The 17,512-nt window shown below is 52.3% G+C and overlaps 1 protein-coding gene across 3 annotated transcripts in view; it reads left to right on the forward strand.

Annotated features, from left to right (window-relative positions):
• The window catches only part of PLEKHA1 (pleckstrin homology domain containing A1), a 28,194-nt gene extending 15,211 nt beyond the window's left edge, over positions 1-12,983 (forward strand). Inside the window, exons 6-12 of one of the 3 annotated variants that reach the window (XM_006757957.2) lie at positions 2,006-2,149; positions 3,719-3,787; positions 5,290-5,354; positions 6,570-6,633; positions 8,048-8,137; positions 9,697-9,767; positions 10,812-11,100. In XM_006757957.2, the coding sequence (XP_006758020.1) occupies positions 2,006-2,149; positions 3,719-3,787; positions 5,290-5,354; positions 6,570-6,633; positions 8,048-8,137; positions 9,697-9,767; positions 10,812-11,004 (696 nt within the window). In that variant the 3' untranslated portion in view covers positions 11,005-11,100. Of the gene's footprint in view, positions 1-2,005; positions 2,150-3,718; positions 3,788-5,289; positions 5,355-6,569; positions 6,634-8,047; positions 8,138-9,696; positions 9,768-10,811 lie in introns of all 3 variants that reach the window. The other 2 variants (XM_006757958.2, XM_006757956.2) reach the window with 2 other exon arrangements.
• Positions 12,984-17,512: the final 4,529 nt, after the last annotated feature.

Consider the following 17,512-nt stretch of genomic DNA (forward strand, 5'->3'; position numbering starts at 1 on the left):
GCCTGGCTGCATCCCCGGAGAATTGTGCTGGGTTAAGAAAGCCACTTTCCCAGGCCTCCTGACTCCACTGGCATCATGTTCTCTAAACGGTAGAATAGGAAGATGGAGAGCGAGTTCGTGGGGCTCAGGGAGCTGTGATGGCAGGTGCTGCGCGGTGGCGGCTGGATGCATAGGACGCTGCACACACACCCAGATGAGTGCGTGTCTGTCCCGTGAATTCCAGTGTCAGGTTTGATCATGCTTTGCACTTACAGTTTTCCTGTTTGGGGCACTGGCTTGAAGGGTGCTAGGACCTCCTGTACATTTTAAAATACATATATATTTTCACTAGAGGCATGATGTACAAAATTCGTGCAAGATAGGCCTTCCTGCCACCCGCTGCCAGCACCGGCTTCCCTCTGGCACCTGTGACCCAGGCTTCCCTTGCAGCCCCAGCTTCGTCTGGAAGGCCGTCCAGAAGGACATCTGGCCCAATTAGCATATTATCCTTTTATTATTATAGATTATTATAGATTGCTTTTAGAAAGGAAGGGAGAGGGAGAGAGAGCTGGAAACATCAATGAGACAGAACATTGATCGGCTGCCTCCTGCACGCCCCCTACTGGGAACCAAGCCTGCAACTGGGCAAGTGCCCTGACCGGGAATCGAACTGGTGACCGCTTGGTGCACGGGTCGATGCTCAGCGCTGAGCCACACCAGTGGGGGCCCTCCTGTACATTTTTAAAGGACCAGGTGCACCAGTTAATAATGCGGTTTTGTCATCAAAGAAAACACGATAATTTCAAGAGAAACATCAAAAGTGATTTGTTTGAAGTAATGTCCATTACTAGCTACACATTTCCCATCTTTAAGGTAATTTGTGGATACCGTCCCATTAGAACTTTTCTTGTTTTGAGGCAAACCATTTAGAGATCCAATTTTCCACTCCTTCAAAGGTTTTGAAGTGCTGTTCAGAAAGTGCGTGTGCCATCGATCGGAACAAGTGGTCATCTGAAGGAGCAAGGTCTGGTGAATACGGGGGGTGGGTTAATACTTCCCAGGCAGGATCTTTTAATTTAATGCATCTTTAACTGGTTTTGACGTGTCTGATGGTGCATCATCATGAAGCAAAATTACTTTGCCTTGTCTTCTGGCACATTCTGGTGGTTTTACGATCAAAGCGTACTTCAAATTGACCTGGACGTTCTTTGTCTTTCACATGGAAATCATCACTTTTAAAGTGTTTAAACCAGCGTTCACAAGGATCTTGAGATGGAACATGTTCACCATAAGCATCCCGGAGTATATGATAATTTTCAGCAGCACTTTTCTGCAAAATAAAGTAATGAATTAAAACTTCCCGCAAATGCTTTTTTTGGCATGAAATTCGACATTTTTTAACGTAAAAATATGATGTTAACACCTTCAGAAAATTTGACATACGAAGTTTTGAAGCTTGCTGTCAATACAACAAAATAGCATACATATCAGATTGCATATATATCAACATACGTGTAACTCCATCTAGTGGGGAAAATCCGCATTATTAACCGGTGCCCTGGTAACTTCCTGCGACTATACACTTATTTCAAAGTAACCAGTTCACCCCCACTGCCCCTGCCTCACACGGAAGCGCTGGCGGCAGGCCTGCTGCAGACGGAGAGCAGCAGACGGGCGTGGCCGGTCCGTGATGGACAGTTACGGTCCAGGACCGTAAATCTGCTCCAACACTTCACTCCAAATCTGTGTCCTCGTGCAGCTGAGATGGAGCTGGAGATGCTGCTAGGACGGCAACACGGCCTGCAAGTCTGCTTTCCCCCTTTTGCAGATTTTAACGTGTTTCCCATCACAGTTCAGCCCGTCTGTTCTGTGTGAGCTTCGGGCGCAGCGCACACGGGAGGCATGTGCTGCCGGTGTCCCTGGTGCTCCCAGCGCCCAGGGCGCGTGGCTGCTGGAGTGTCCGCGCCTGCGTCCTGTGCTGGGAGCTGGGCGCCAGGAAAGGACTTTCTGTTATGCTTCACTTCAGAAAGAAGAAGCCAACGACTGTGGTGAGAGCGCTGACAGAAACCACCTGAAAAGGTCACCCAGCCACCTCCCCTACTTCCCCCCGAAACCGCCCTCCGACAGCGCCGTCATCAAAGCCGGGTATTGTGTCAAACAGGGAGCCGTGGTGAGTCCGGGCAAACGCGCGCACAGTGGGATGTGGGTGTGAGCGGTCTCGGCTACAGGCTTTGTTTTGCACCAAGACCCGAAGCGAGAGCGCAGTGGGGGGCTGAGGGGGTGAGGGGGGCTGAGGGCTGAGGGGGCTGTTCTAGGGCCTCTTCACTCAGGCTCTTAGGGTCGTGCTCCGTGAGCAGCTGGGCAGTGATGCTTAGTCCACGGACCGGCCGTCGCTTTCAGGCGACCTTTCCAGCAGCTGCCTTTGTTCCGGGAAGCGTTCTGTTGACCCCCCTGGGGAGAGGGTCACGTGGGGTGTGGGTGTGGGAGTCCCTCAGCACCCGCTTGATGCTTGGCTGGCCTCAGTCGGACACTCTGTGGCCTTGGCCCTTAACCTCTCAGCCTCTTGGTTTCCTGGGAAGGAAAATCACATCCCAAGCCCACCTCCGAGGTGTGGAAGGTGTGGGTCAGCCCAGCCGGCTCCCAGCAGAGCCTCGCGGAGAGAGCCACGCGCCCCGTGTTTCTAGCCTTCGCAGCACCTTGCTATAGGGCAGCATTCTGCCCATGCGAGCTAAATCTTCAGAATTTCATAAGAAAATAACGTTTTCAAACGAAAGAGACGAATTCTCTGAGTGAAGAAACACTAACACTCCCGCAGGCTCCTCGAGGTCTGCTCACTGCAGCGCAGCTCAGCGGGGTGTCCCGTCCCCCCAGCTCAGTGGGGTGTCCGGTCCCCACTGTCTGCCGCCATTCAGGGAGCCGAGGTGCCGTTCAGGGAGCCGAGGTGCGGGCTATCAGGCCTCGCCTGCGCCGTCTGCAGTGAGGTCAGAGCCCTCGGGCTGTGCTCACTGGTGTGGAGGGCTGTCAGCAGATGCTCCTTTTTTTAAAAAAAATATTTTTTTTATTGATTTTTCACAGAGAGGAAGGGAGAGGGATATAGAGTCAGAAACATCCATGAGAGAGAAACATCGATCAGCCGCCTCCTGCACATCTCCCACTGGGGATGTGCCCGCAACCCAGGTACATGCCCTTGACCGGAATCGAACCTGGGACCTTTCAGTCCACAGGCTGATGCTCTATCCACTGAGCCACACCGGTGTTGGCGAGCAGATGCTCCTTTTTTTGTTCAACTCTGAAGTCCAAAATGTCATCTCATAGAAATGCCAAAGTGCGTTTTTGGCAAAAACATGTACAAAGAAGGTTCCCTTTATTGGTGTTGACTGTCTGCTCGTGAGGGTAAATGCCTGCGAACGGAGATGCCTGGTGTGGTGGCACACTGTTTCCTGTTCTCGCTCTTGACCTCCTGGGAGCATTTGTTTTGTGGGGGCGGGGGGGGGGAGATGGGGAAGTGCCTTTTTTTTTTAACTTTTAGGGCATTGAGAGTACGAGGCTGCATTAGACAGTCACGTGATACAAGCTGAAGGCCAGCACCAGGCTGGAGTGAGGAGTTCGAGGCCTGAGGGCGACAGAGTGAAGCTGCGTCTCTCCCCCAGGAGGGCCTGTGGGGTTCGCCTCAGAGCAGTTGGGGGCGATGAGCATCCGCGTCCTAGAGGCAGAGTCTCATGTCTGTGCTCCTCTCTAGATGAAGAACTGGAAGAGGAGGTATTTCCAACTGGACGAGAACATGATAGGCTACTTCAAGTCCGAGCTGGTAGGTCGCTTTGTCCTGAACGTGCTTTTAAGTGTTGGAGGATCGTTGCCCTGTGGTGGTTCCTACATGCAGTGCCTGCTTTCCGGTCCTGCTCCCTCCGTGTGAGACAGGGAGCCTCTGGTGGTCATGCTTCTGGGTGATGGTCTGTTGGGTGGATCTTAATGAAAAGGTGTCGTCTTCAGAGACATTGCACCTCCAAGGAGCTGGAGACACCAGACCCCTCAGTCTGCAGGTTTCCCGAAGGGCCTGGAGGCGGGAGGTGGGAGGCGGCGGAAGGGGTTGCGTCTCAGCGTCAGCGTCAGCGTCAGCCTCTGGGCCTGCGGTCTGCCCTGCCCTCTCTCCGAGTTTGCTTTTGGGAGCAGATCGCTTAGTTTCTTCTTACGAGATGGTTTTGTTCTGTCTGAAGGTGGAATCAAAGATTAGAATGCCCTCTTTCCTCAGTTTGCGTGGCATCCTTATTTAAAACACTAGAGCAGCGGTTCTCCACCTTCCTAGTGCCACGGCCCTTTAATACAGTGCCTCATGCTGTGGTGACCCCCAACCATAACATTATTTTCGTTGCTACTTCATTACTGTGATGTTGCTACTGTTATGAATCGTCATGTAAACATCTGATGTGCAGGATGGATTTTCGTTGTTCGCGACCCACGGGTTGAGAACTTCTGCACTAGAGGCCCCGTGCACAGAGTTCGTGCTAGTGGCCCGGCCCTCGCAGCCCTGGCTTCATCCAGATGGTCCTCCTGCTGTGCAGCCTGATTAGCACATGAGCTCTGTATTATCTAGATTCTTGGCACGTGACCCACGTTCTGCAACAGCCTGATGGGACACTGAGTGCAGATCTGTGCTTCACACCCCTGGCCCCCCTCTTCCTGTTTGCTGGGACCTTTGAGGGGAACCACATCTCTATAGGGTGCAGGGTATACAGAAGCGGTTATAATCTGAAGTTATTTTAAAATGAACTGTTTTGTAAAACCTTAAAGATTGGTGATTTTAAAACTGTCCGGCTGTCGTTTGCGTTTTCCCTCGGTGCTCGTAAAATAGCAGCCGGTCGGGTCATGCTGTCCTAGTCTGCGACCTGCAGTCCTCATCGTGATGGAGCGTAGAGTGTGGGGGTGACGCTGTTAGGGCCGTGATGGCCGGTGTCTGTGGCTTCGGTCTGGTGTTGTCACCTTGGGTCGGGCGCTTACATATCTAACCCTCAGGTCCCTCAGGTGAGTGCTAGCGCCTGTGGGTAGGGTGGTGGGAGATTCCAGGGAGCTGACCTTTAACATCTAGCGCGTGCCCTGGCACCTAGTAAATGTTCGATGCGTTGGCTTGTTAAAATAATGCGTCCACATGAGAGAGTTCGTCCTCACACACTCCCCCTGGTACCGAGGGGGAGGACGGGGCTATTCTGATGCTGCTGATCCCAGAAGCATCGTTTGGCGCAGGCCTCCAGGTCAGACGGCCTGAGGAGGCTTTTAGGAGGGGACGTCAGGTGTCTGTCTGCTCTTTCCCGCCAGGAGAAGGAGCCTCTGCGTGTGATCCCCCTGAAGGAAGTGCACAAAGTCCAGGAGTGCAAGCAGAGGTGAGCGCGGGGCTGGCTGTCGGTGGCACAGCGGGCTGCAGGCTGAGGGCGCTTGCGAGGTGGCGTTTTTCTGTATTTGTGTCGTTTTCAACTTCTTCTAGTCGGGATATGCTAGACCTTTCAAAACCCTCGGATTAAAGTATGAGGGTTTTTGTTTGAAAACTAAACATTAGGAAACAATCCTTAAGCTTATTAATGAAAAGGAAAAACTTGAATGTGAACAACTTCTATCATATTTGGCAAATTGGTGATTAGCATGTTAGCATTTCAAGGTTGGAGCAGAACAGCCGTGTGAGGCCGTGTAATTGTGGAGTGCAAACTGATTTCTTCATGTCACAAACTTTGGATTGTAGTGTTCTGTACCTTGTCTAAGATACACAGACAATTCCCTGGCTCGTTGGCTTAGTGGATGGAGTGTCAGCCTGTGAACTGAAGGTTCCGGGTTTGATTCTGATCAGGGTGTGGGCTCCATCCCCGGTGGGGGGTGTGCAGGAGGCAGCCAGTCAATGATTCTCTCTCATCAGTGATGTTTCTATCTTTCTCTCCCTTTCTCTTCCTCTCTGAAATCAATAAAAATAAATACAAAATAAAATATACATGTAACTATATAAACTTTATTTTTTTCAAGAAGTTGAAAAACTGGATAGTTTGGTTTTGTTAAATCAGTATTTTACCTCATACTTTTCTTATTGATACACTAGAGACCCGGTGCATGAAATTTGGCCTGCACCTTCTCACAATCCGGGACTCCTCGGGGGATGTCCGACTGCTCTCTGTGGGATTGGACCTAAACTGGCAGTTGGACATCCATCTTGCAATCTGGGACCGTTGGCTCCTAATAGCTCGCCTGCCTGCCTGCCTGATCGCCCCCAACCACTCACCTGCCTGCCATATTGCCCCTAACCGCTCACCTGCCTGCCTGATCGCCCCAAATCACTTGCCTGCCTGCCTGATGTCCCCTAATCCTTCTGCCTGCCTGCCTGATCTCTCCTAATCCCTCTGCCTGCCTTCCTGGTCACCCCTAACTGCCTCTGCTTCGGCCCCTGCCATCACAGCTTCGTCCGGAATGATGTCCAGAAGGTCATTCAGCTCTCCGGTCTGATTAGCATATTACTCTTTTATTATTGTAGATAGATATTTGGTATTGGGTAAATAAATGAAAAAAACCTATCAAATACCTGCTGTTTAAAACTTGGAAATTTTTTGTGTTAACAGTGACATAATGATGAGGGACAACCTCTTTGAAATTGTAACGTCATCTCGGACTTTCTATGTGCAGGTAAGATACTTATTTGAAGGTTATAGATCCTCTTCGTGGGAATTAATAATTTTAGAGGGACGTGAACTTGCAGGTTATGAGAATAAGCAAAACATAATGACCACTGCAGTTATTTTTTTTAATCATTATTGTTGAAAGTGTGACATACGTCCCCTTTTGTCCCCCAACAACCTGACAACCACAGTTCACCAAGTGTTACGTGTGAAACTACTGGTAGTCATACGTTCAGCAAACGAGGTGCTCCTTGCTGTGAGCTGTTGAATAGAATTAAGTAGTATTTGGAGGAAGGGAAATCTACTTAGAAGCTAAGTGTGTACTTTGAACTTGGATTATTTTGCACATATTTTGGAATTTCGGTTCCATCATTTTTGGTAATTTTATAAAATTGGTACATGATAAAAGTAGGCAGTAGAGCCTAGGTTTCACTGATGGCATCTGCATTTAAGTTTAAAACATACTTTTTACTCATTGTATTAATCAGATTGGAGTTTTTAAAAAACAAAATTTGTTTTTGTTTTATAAAACTTACATAGGCTTATTGCAGAAAACTTAGAAACTATAGAAAAATAGGAAGAAAAGGGTTGTTTATAAAACACAGAATCCCACAACCAGGCAAGCATTCTTTTTTTTCACTGCCGTGCTTAAGGCACATATTTGGATAACAAGAGGAGTATCGTGCGTCCTGGCCGGATGGCTCAGTTAGAGCATCGTCCATACCCCACAAGGGCTGTGGGTTCGGTCCCTGCTGGGGCGGTATGGGAGCAACCGACGGAGGCTTATCACAGGGACGTTTCTCTAAAAATCAATACACATGTCCTCAGGGGGGGATTAAACAAACACATTTCTTCAGGGTGAGTTTCTAGCTCTAGAGCAACTCCTCAGTGCACGAACCTCTTTAAACCTCTTTGTTTTGCCAGATTGATTTCTCAACATGCCCTCCTATTTGCAGTGAATGAAGGTGTATGATTTACTTTTGCCTATTTTGAAGTTTTTCTTTGAAAAAGTATTTAATAGCCTTGGTTCAAAAATACTGTCTTGAGTCTTTAAAGTTGTTGACCTTGTAGATTGCAGGCTCTAGAGGTGAAGCACGGTATCTCCCCCCCCCACCCCCCCGGGCCAGTGTAGTTGGTGAGTCACAGGAGGTCCGTCATCCGCGCTGGAAGCCACGGGCCCATCAAGGAAGGTGCTCTGGCTGTGGCGGCCAGCACTGCTCTTAGGATTGCGGCCCTGCTCTGAGTTATTCCCAGAACATCGCGCACCCAGCAGTGCTGGTGTAAAAGTGATTTCTAAGGTGTTTGAAGTCATTGCCTTAGAGCGATTTGTGGTTGAAGCTGTTCACTCCCGAGCCCGTAGGTCGGGTCTCAGATGCAGGAGCCGTGTGGGAAGTGGACTGAGTGCGCCCTTTCTCCCTCAGGCCGACAGCCCCGAAGAGATGCACAGCTGGATCAAAGCCGTGTCCGGGGCCATCGTGGCGCAGCGCGGGCCTGGCCGGTCGGCGTCTTCTGTACGTGTCCTGTGCGCCGTGCTGCCCCCCGGTTCCCCGTCCTGTCAGGCTTCCTCCCCCTGACCCCCTGGTTTCTTTCCTGTGAGATGTGTCTGCGTGGTGACGTCACACCAACGGGACCTGCAGAGAGTCGTGCATGTCTAACGTCGTGCTTCCCGTCGTGTACGGACACGGAGCTCCCTGCGCTGTCCCGTCTCACAGGCGCGCGGGGACGAGAGGAGCGCTCCCTGCCTTGTGTGAGGTCCTCGCTGGTCGGTCTGGGTTTGGTACCACCGGCCAGGTCTTAGTGCAGGCGGGACCTGGCCACGGAAGGCCCTCAGCCACTGCGCTCAGCTTGCTGACAGGTCGGCGAGGGTCTGTGGGCTCGCCTGTGCCGAGACCACCGCGCCGGGAGCCTCATGCGTTGAGGGCTCGCAGGCAGGGTTTCGGCTCACGGGCCTTCAGGGTTTCTGCCCGCGAATGTGAACGGCTGCCTTTGTTTGCAATCTTAATTACCTTTTGGTAGGACCACGGGAAAATTAGAGCAGCTAAACACGCTGAGAAATAGTAAGAAAAATGTTGTTAAGTTTAATTCACCACGTTCAGGCACAGCACAGGAATAAGACTTACCTTTAGAGCACCTTGGTCGCTGGTCTCCGATGTGAAAATACCAGTTGTGCTGAGGAGTGCAGACACGGCGAGCTGTCACTCAGGTCTGCAGAACGTAGGCTGATAAGTAACATGATCGCCTGTTACCTAGACCCAGCGTGATGCTAGGTTTTGGGCACTTTTCAGCATTTCCCTGGGGGTAACGTTGCCCTTTTTTAAAATATATATATTTTTTATTGATTTCAGGGAGGAAGGGAGAGGGAGAGAGAGATAGAATCATCAATGATGAGAGAGAATCATGGATCTGCTGCCTCCTGCAAATCCCCCACTGGGGATCGAGCCTGCAACCTAGGCATATGCCCTGTCCAGGGATCGAACCTGGTCAGTAGCTCAACCACTGAGCCACGCCGGCCAGGCGGTAATGTTGCCTTTTAATGGTTTCCTGCTTTTAATAACCACAGACCAGTCCATACAAATCCACTTTTCTTGCTTCTTTTTTTTAAAAAATATATTTTATTGATTTTTTTTTACAGAGAGGAAGGGAGAAGGAGAGGGATAGCGAGTTAGAAACATCGATGAGAGAGAAACATCAATTCAGCTGCCTCTTGTACTACTGGGGATATGCCCGCAACCCAGGTACATGCCCTTGCCCGGAATTGAACCTGGGACCCTTGAGTCCGCAGGTCGACACTCTATCCGCTGAGCCAAACCAGCTAGGGCCTTTCTTGCTTCTTAATCACGCCTTCTCCCCGTCGTTTCCGGTCGATCAGAGTCCTTTTCCTGATATTGCTTGGTCACCGCCTGTCCCTGTGACCTCCCAGGGTCACGGAGATTCTGCGAGCGTGCTGCCTGTGGGGTGAGGAGAGCGGGAGGGCGTGTCTGTGCTGGTGGCGGGCCGCGGACTGTCCGCTGACTCAGCTCCTCCTCTCTGGGTAGGTCGACTCTAACCCTAGCTTTGCACTGTGTTCCAGATGCGGCAGGCCAGACGGCTGTCGAACCCTTGTATTCAGAGGTACACACCCAGGACTGGGGGATGCGGCACGTATGTGGGCGCGCACGCACGTGCCTTCTCACTCCCTACTCACCCGTCCGTCCTAGAAAGTCGAGCTAACAAACTGCCTCCCGCAGTTGCCATAACCTGTCGACACTAACAGCCCTCAGGTTGGAGTCGCAGGAAAAACAACAGCGAGAAACGACTGACTGACTGGAGGCCGTAGACGCTGTTGCCTAAAACCCACTGGCTGACATGCCAGTTTCAGTTTCCATGTTTTCTGTTTTGACATTTGTATATGACACCACTCGACACGCACCCTCCTCCTCACGTGTGCAGTCGTGCATGCCCGGGTGTCGGACGGACTCTGCTGTAGTTTGCATGGCACTGAGTCTCAGGCGACCTTCCGCCTCCCGTGGGCATCGGTCACGTGGGGAATTGGCCGCCCTGTGTTCCTGGAGCCACTGGTGTCATGGTGCGTGCAGCGCTAGGAGCTGCGGGCGAGGCACCTGCAGGTCTGAGACCGTTAGACGAGAATTGAAATCAGCCGACACCCCTGAGCCACTTCACAGCTGTCCCAGCGGCTAAGTCTGTGCCCATGTTCCCTGACGACCTTAAGCCAGATGAATGCATGACATTCAGAACCAAACATGCAGTTACAGAGAAAGCAACGAGCCTGCTCGTGTGGCAGTGGCATCCAGGCGCGCTGGGCACGGAGAACGTGTGGCCGACCCCCTGGTGCTGACTGCCCGCACACGAAACGAAGCAGCAAACCCGGCCGCCATGAGTGCAGCGGAGCGGGCGCCTGGACCCGCGCCCCTCGCAGGCTCGCTGCGTCTTTGGGTCGGCTCCCAGCACCGCGCGGGACGGGCTGGCTCCTTAGTGAGGGCCGCCGCCACTGCTTCACACGCTCCTGCACGCGCCTGGCTGTGGAGAACGTGCACACGCTTGCTGCATGGCTCACGCTTCTGCTCTGTGTGTGTGTGTGTGTGTGTTGCTTGTTTCTCAGAGGATAAAGCCTCACGTGAGCTACTGACCGTGTCGTGTGTGACTGACCGTGTCTGACTGACGGTGTCTGACCCCACTCCCTTCCAGGAGCAGCCCGGCGGCCCCGAGCCCCAGCCCGCGCCCCGCACCGCCGCCACGCATCCCACCGCCGCTCGCAGCAGCTCTCTGGTCTCAAGCTTTACCCTGGAGAAGCGAGGATTTTGCGAATCTCTTGCCAAGGTCAAGCCAGGGAGCCTCAAGGTCCAGACTGTCCCTCCAAGAGCACCAGCTTCCCAAGTGAGCAGACGCGCCCTGCCCACCCCTCCCGGCAGGAACGGCCCTCTGGAGGGGCAGCGCGGCCCCGGGGACTTGGACTTGGACGATGCGAGCCTGCCCGTCAGTGACGTGTGAGCTGAATGCTCGGTGGCCGCCATGCCAGCCCCTCCCTCTCCTGAGGCTTCAGCCAAAGATGACAGGGTGACAGGTCTCCACGGCCTGTCCCACGGCCTCGAGTGTGCTCAGCTGGTAGACCAGGGGCCTGGGCGTGGCCAGCACAGTGGCGCCTTTTTAAAGGAAAGACAGAAGCGGAGCCTGTCTCGGCGCTCCCACGTGTCGTGCGGTCTCAGTGGGTGAGGAAAGCGTGTGTGCGATGTTCCGCCTAATGAATTTGATCATTACATGTTTATCCATTTAAGACATTAAAAGTGCTTATCAGTTATCGTGGTCGTTTAAAAAAATTGCTACTATGACTTCCTCTTAGACGATGAATATTGACACATTGTTACTGGTTAATGTTATTGGATGGAAATTGCCAGACAGATACCTGAGCCCTGATGTCTGGTGCTGTGATCCGTCCCAGGACGTGGGCGGTCTGACAGGACAGGCTTGGTGCCCTGGGTCTCACGGTGAGCGTGATCCGCAGAGGGTGTTCCCGGGCTGTGGGCTGTACCGGGTGGAGAAAGGGGCAAAGTAGATTTTAAAACCTGTCTATTGGACATTTGTTAGAAAAAGGTTAAATGAGGTGGCAGTCGTCATTGCTGTATCAGTGGAAATTATTTGGTGTGAAGTTTCTGGAGACCCGGTTTTCCCATGAAAGTTTGTACAAAGTTCTTCCTTGTGTGTTGGGTCCGTCAGAGACCCAGGTTCACATGCAGAGACACCTCCCTCGCTCCGTGATTGCCTGTCACTCAGCCGCGATTCAAGTGCCTGCGTGCCGTCCCGTCACTGTGCTCAGTCCTGCCTGATTGGCTTCACACGTCGTGTTGAATAAGGTGTCATTTTGTGTTAGCGATACCAGATGCTGATGTGTAACTGCCTGTGCAATATTTATGCTTCAGAACACAAGTGAGAGTCCACATTGTCTTGGGGAGTCATAAATGCAAACATAACTGTAAGCACCTCTAAAAAGCCCTTCGTCCGAGGTGCTGGTAACAGACCAGTCGGAGCAAGTGCCGTTCTGCAGTTCAGTCTTAAACATTTGCTTTCGGAAAAGACTCTTGAGTTCACATGCTGCTATTTTGTGATGTTTCACCGTTTCACAGTACTGTTTTGTTTAGAGTTCATACCTGTCCCTCACTTTCTAAGATGAGTTCTTGTCTGAGAAAGAGAGGTCACTGTCCCTGACACTACTGCCCAGCGTCACCTTCGCGCCCGGCCGTGAGGAGGGCACCGCCAGCTTCTTACTCATAAGCTGACGTTTCAGTGTTCGTCTAGGGTTTTCCTTCTCCGCAGCGCCGTCTGGAAGTGATGGGCGGAGAGGGGGGGAGTCGCTCTCACTTCTCATTCACTGTGCCGGCTCCTCCGAGGTCCCAAGCAGCCCGGGGGCTGGCGTGGACGGCGGGGCTGGGAGCCTCAGACGGGTCTTGGTACCGCTTCCGCATCGCATGTTTATTTCACATATTTTGGTAATTTGATGTTTTTCATAGTGACAAAATACTCTCTATTTTGGGACTTTTAATGGAACTACCCTTTGACTCAATAGCATAGGAAAACATTCTTGTGATTTTGGGGTCTTCTGATATTTATCTCAATACTTTTATAATAATATGAAAATTATTTAATTATTTTAAAACATGCTTTCTTTGTAAACATGTCACATCTGAATAGTCAGAAATTCCTTTGAACACCTTACTGTTTGCAGCATTTTTCTGTACATTAACATGCCTTCTTTCAGATTGGGGACACGCGTGTGCCTCCCAGCATTTACCTGTACACGCGTCTTTATGATCCCATGGTGGGACACTGTAACGACGAGAATAAACTGCTCAGAACTAACCCCAACTCGCTTCTCACGTGGTCTGGTTGTGTTCTGTCAACAGTGAACAGAGCTGCACGAGTGGGTGCGGGTAACTGACGAATGTATGGGCTTCAGGGCAGGCTGCTGGGTGACCCTCCAAAGACATTGCACATGAAACACACATCTGTGTGGGGAAAGCTCACTTGTTTTGTTAAGTAAACGTGTTCTCCTAAGAAAGTTACATGCCGGCTTCAGAGCCGGGCTGGACAGCTGGGGGCTTGCTGTGCAGGCCGGGTGGGGAGGCTGGACGTGACGGGAGGGCTGAGCAGCAGGCTCGGATGCCCAGGGGCTGTGGAGGCTCGTCGGGGCCCCGCCCAGTGCCAGGCGGGACGGACACCCGGTCAGCGACGGACAGGATTTGCTGTGTGGCCGGCATCTCCCACCGGCACCTGTGGGCATCTCCATGACCTGGTGCAGACTCCTCTCCCTGCCTAGGAAGTGTGTAGGATTTTAAAACAATGAGAACTTTCTGGACTTTGCTACTTTTACAAAAGAAGAGTCCCTCCCTCAGCCTCTCTCACTGCAGCTGCTGTTGGGAATTTTCCCAGGAACCTTGGTCAGAGCCCGGGCCGGCCGCCAGGCAGGAAGTGCCTGTGCAGAGGGCGGTGCTGCCGGCCGGGTCCCAGGGTGGCCGGGAGTCTTCCTGGTCTTGGGCAGGTTTGCCAGCCCACACAGGCCCCGTGAAAGCACACACAGAGGGCCATGTTCTGGTTACAGCCTGTGCTACACAGACCCAAAAGCACTTGTGTTGTTTGCAAATGATTTTTGAAAATTGCATTTCTTACAAGCTTCACACAGGACATGGATTGAAAATATGGCTGAGTTGGGGTTAGCATTGAATTTTCACTGATAAAATCATAGTATTCCATTATTATGACACTAGAGGCCTGGTGTACGAATGTGCACTCGGGTGAGGGGGCTAGGGGGTGTCCCTCAGCCTGGCCTACGCCCTCTCGCAGTCCAGGAGCCCTCGGGGGATGTCTGACAGTGGGCTTAGGTCCACAGGGAGCGGGCCTAAGCCAGCAATTGGACATCCTTAGTGCTGCTGCGGAGGTGGGAGAGGCTCCCACCACTGCTGCTCCATTCGCTAGCCTTGAGCCTGGCTTCTGGCTGAGCGGCGCTCCCACAGAGCACACTGACCACCAGGGGGCAGCTCCTGCATTGAGTGTCTGCCCCCTGGTGGTCGGTGCGCGTCATAGCAACCAGTTGTTCTTGACGATTTGCATATTAGCCTTTTATTATATAGGACTAGAGGCCCGGTGCACAAAAATCTGTGCACTCGGGAGAGTCTCTCAGCCCGGCCTGTGCCCTCTCGCAGTCTGGGGCCCCTCAGGGGCCCCTTCCTCTGGCTGCTGGCACCAGTTTTCCTCCAGCGCCCGGAACCCAGGCCTTTGCTCTGCCAGGAGGGGCTGATGCGACAGGCGAGGGGCTGAGCTCCTTGCTGTTGGCCGCGCGCGGGCCCCGGGGCCGTGGCGGAGGCCGGCGCAGGGGTTTCCCTCTTTGCTCGTCTCTCGCCATGCTGGCCTTCGTTCGCTGCTCCTGCCCGGGGCCAGCCGGCTTCGCTCCGTTGCTTGGCGCCTATGTATGCAAATTAACTGCCATCTTTGTTGGCGATTAACCGCCATCTTTCTTGGCAGTTACTTTCCATATCACCCTGATTAGCCAATGGGAAGTGTAGCGAAGGTATGGTCAATTACCCTTTTTGTCTTTTATTAGATAGGACTAGAAGCCCGATGCACGAAAATTTGTGAAAGAATAGGCCTTCCTTCCCCCAGTTGCTGGCACCGGCTTCCCTTCGGCAGGCACCCAAGACCCGGGCTGGCTTACCGCTGGCCCCGGCTTCATCAGGAAGGACGTCCGGAAGACGTCCAGTCTAATTAGCATATTATCCTCCTATTATCATAGATGTTTAAAATGAATGATGCCCTTAGTCATGTGGTAATGGTGCCACCTTCTGGTTGTGTCATCGCTAAATTTAAAGCAATTGGGCCATGCATCAACCTATGAGCCAGGAGGTCAGGGTTCGATTCCCAGCCAGGGCACATGCCTGGGTTCCGGGTCAATCCTGGCAGGGGGTGAGGGAGGGGAGTGTGTGCAGGAGGCAGCCTACCAATGATCAAATCATTGATGTTTCTATCTTTCCCTCTCCATCTCTGAAATCAACAAAAATATTTTTAAAGAAATAAAAATTTTAAAAAAGGAATTGTGGAGTCCTTCACTTTATTTTGCTCATAGAAGATTGGAGCAGATATGCAAATGACGTATTTAAGTTCTTTTTTGAGATAATTGTACTCGATTCAATAGTTACGAGGAAACCTCAGAGCTCTTGTATGCGCTGTAGTCCGTTTCCCCAAGGATAACACTGAGAAACGAGTAAAATAGAACCAGCACATTGTCACGGATCCCGTCAGGATCCCGGGCATCCGTCAGCACGAGGGGCCCCAGTGCTGCCCTCCTGTGGGCCCCCACCGTCCGTTCCACAGCCTTGGAAATAAACGGAGTCACTTGCCCCAAGTCTCATGATGTTTAAAATCCTACCTGTTTTATACCAAAGCTGGGCGCTGGTCCATCTTGGTATTACTACCTCAGTAGAAGTCCTGCAATCGACCCTTTGTTTACATGCATTTTCTCCAGATTACTAAACGAACTGAATTTTCATTCAATCTGCTTTCGTTTTCCAGAACAGTGTTTGTATTTCAAAGGGATAGATTTCTATACATATATTAAATTTAATATTGGAGGAGCAGTAATAGCCAGTGTGATCAGAACCTCCCGGAGAGACTGTAGGCTCTGACATGTGACATTATGTAAGCTGAGGCTGCCGGCCTAAGGACAGAATTAAAACAGCCTCCTGATGCCTGAGTCTTGCCCTGGAACTGACTGTGGAGACCGTTCTTATTGCCTGGTGTCCGGGTTGAAATCTGCACCTTCAGGTTACAGTGCGCGGCACACAGGAAACCTAAGACGATGAAGACCTGACCAGAATTTGCAGAGATGCAAAGGGCAACACATTCCTGGCCAGCGTGGCTCAGTGGTTGGGTGTCAACCTATGAACCAGGAGGTCAGGGTTCGATTCCTGGTCAGGGCACATGCCTGGGTTGCGGGCTCGATCCCCAGTGTGGGTGTGCAGGAGGCAGCCGGTCCATGATTCTCATCATTGATGCTTCTATCTCTCCTTCTCCCTTCCTCTCTGAAAGCAATCTCTATATATAAAAGCCTAAGCGGCTGTTATGCCCGAACAACCGGTTGCAATGACGCACACTGAACACCAGGGGGCAGACGCTCAATGCAGGAGCTGCCCCCTGGTGGTCAGTGTGCTCCCACAGCCAACCTCCCACCCCCATTGACCCCAATTGGGACTGGGCGAAACGGCCCCCATTGACCCAGATCGCTGGCCAGGCCGAGGGACCCCACCTGTGCATGAATTCGTGCCCTGGGCATCTAGTAAAAATACATTAAAAAAAAAAGTGCAACACGTGATAAAATCAAGCCTGAGAAACGACATGACTAAGACAGGTGCTCACACATGATGGGAGAAACAAATACAAATGTAGTGGCATGATTTTTCAGTCATTAGCTCAGATGTGAAAAAATAAAACTTTTTTCCCTTTTTATCTCCTTTAATCATCACCCAAGGATATGTTTTAAGAGAGGAAGAGAGAGAAAGAGAGAGAGAGAGAGAGAGCACGTGAGAAACACCCAAGTGAGAGAAACATCGATCGGTTGCCTCCTGCACGCACCCTGACCAGGGCCCGGGCGGGGAGGAGCCCGCAGCGAGGAACCGGGACCCTTTGTCCAACGCCCTGTCCGCGGAGCCGCACCGGCCAGGGCTACTGTTCTTTCCAAACGGGTCCTCTGGTCCAGGGGCGGCCATTCCTCTGTGACCTTCCCACACACCCTGCTGTGGCCTGGGTCCCTGTGGCACTCACCCGGTTCGCAGGGCGGGGAGAGTGTGGGATGTGGAGCCACGTAAGGAGGGACGAGGAGGAGGGTGAGGAGACGCCTCACCTGCAGCTCCTCCTCAAGGAAGGCCGTCGGAGAGGCGGCCATGGGGTTTGGGAATGAGGAGCCACTGGTGTCCTCGTAGGAGCAGGTGGGGTGGACTGGTGCGGGCAAACCGCTGTCTCTAAAATATATGTATTTGCATTGACTTCAAAGAGGGAGGAAAGGAGAGGGGGAGAGAGAAACATCCACGATGAGAGAGAATCATGGATCGGGCCCTCCCGCACGTCCCCTACTGGGGATGGAGCCTGCTACGCAGGCCTGTGTCCTGAACGGAACCTAACGGTGACCCGGTGCCTAGGTGGATGCTCACCACTGAGCCACACGGGCCAGCACTCCCAGGGGTCAGCAGCAGTGGGAGCAGAGAGGGGGCAGTGGCGGCAGCAGAAGCAACATCTCCGAAGGCAGAAGGCGGGGCACTTGGTGCGGGGGATGACCCACCCGTCCAGGACTGGGGAGGCGGGAGGTGGGGGTGCGCTGTAACCACCAGCACCTGCAGAGGGCAGGAAAG

Source organism: Myotis davidii, unplaced genomic scaffold (assembly GCF_000327345.1).
Source record: "Myotis davidii unplaced genomic scaffold, ASM32734v1 scaffold1055, whole genome shotgun sequence".
Classification (NCBI taxonomy): domain Eukaryota; kingdom Metazoa; phylum Chordata; class Mammalia; order Chiroptera; family Vespertilionidae; genus Myotis; species Myotis davidii.